Here is a 392-nt window from a genome sequence, read left to right on the forward strand (position 1 = left end):
CCGAGCCGCGCGCGCCGCACCCTCCGGGCGCGAGGAACCCGAGGGATCGCGCGGTGCCACGGGGCTCACCTGGCAGCGCGACAGGCTCCGCGTCCGCGTGATCCTCGTACACCGACCCCGGGCTGCCGCCGGCGCGTCCGGGAAAGAACTTCCGCGGAGGGGCGAACTAGCCGGGCACAGAAACGTCGGGCGCGGGTCAGCCCTCGGGACGCGGAGCGCGCAGACCCCACCCGGCCCCGGCCGGCGGCCCCACCTTCCTCTCCGGCTTCCCGAGCTTGCCGAGGGGCCGGCCCGGCAGCCCCGGCATCCTGTTGGGGCAGATGCTGTCGAAGGCCCTGCGTCCCGCCGCGCCGCCCCCGCACGCCTGCATCCCGCCTGGTGGCGCCGACGGC

General features: G+C 77.6%; 1 protein-coding gene across 1 annotated transcript in view; it reads right to left on the reverse strand.

Annotated features, from left to right (window-relative positions):
• Window positions 1-375, reverse strand: part of MCIDAS (multiciliate differentiation and DNA synthesis associated cell cycle protein) — a 5,957-nt gene extending 5,582 nt beyond the window's left edge. The window contains exons 1-2 of the mRNA XM_008065783.1: window positions 254-375; window positions 70-166 (exon numbers count right to left, since the gene is read on the reverse strand). Coding sequence (XP_008063974.1) covers window positions 70-166; window positions 254-370 — 214 coding nt within the window. The 5' untranslated portion in view covers window positions 371-375. The remainder of the gene's footprint in view (window positions 1-69; window positions 167-253) is intronic.
• Between the last annotated feature and the right edge of the window lie 17 nt (window positions 376-392).

This window comes from Carlito syrichta, unplaced genomic scaffold (genome assembly GCF_000164805.1).
Source record: "Carlito syrichta isolate Samal-C Ts95f unplaced genomic scaffold, Tarsius_syrichta-2.0.1 Scaffold308804, whole genome shotgun sequence".
NCBI classification, from domain to species: domain Eukaryota; kingdom Metazoa; phylum Chordata; class Mammalia; order Primates; family Tarsiidae; genus Carlito; species Carlito syrichta.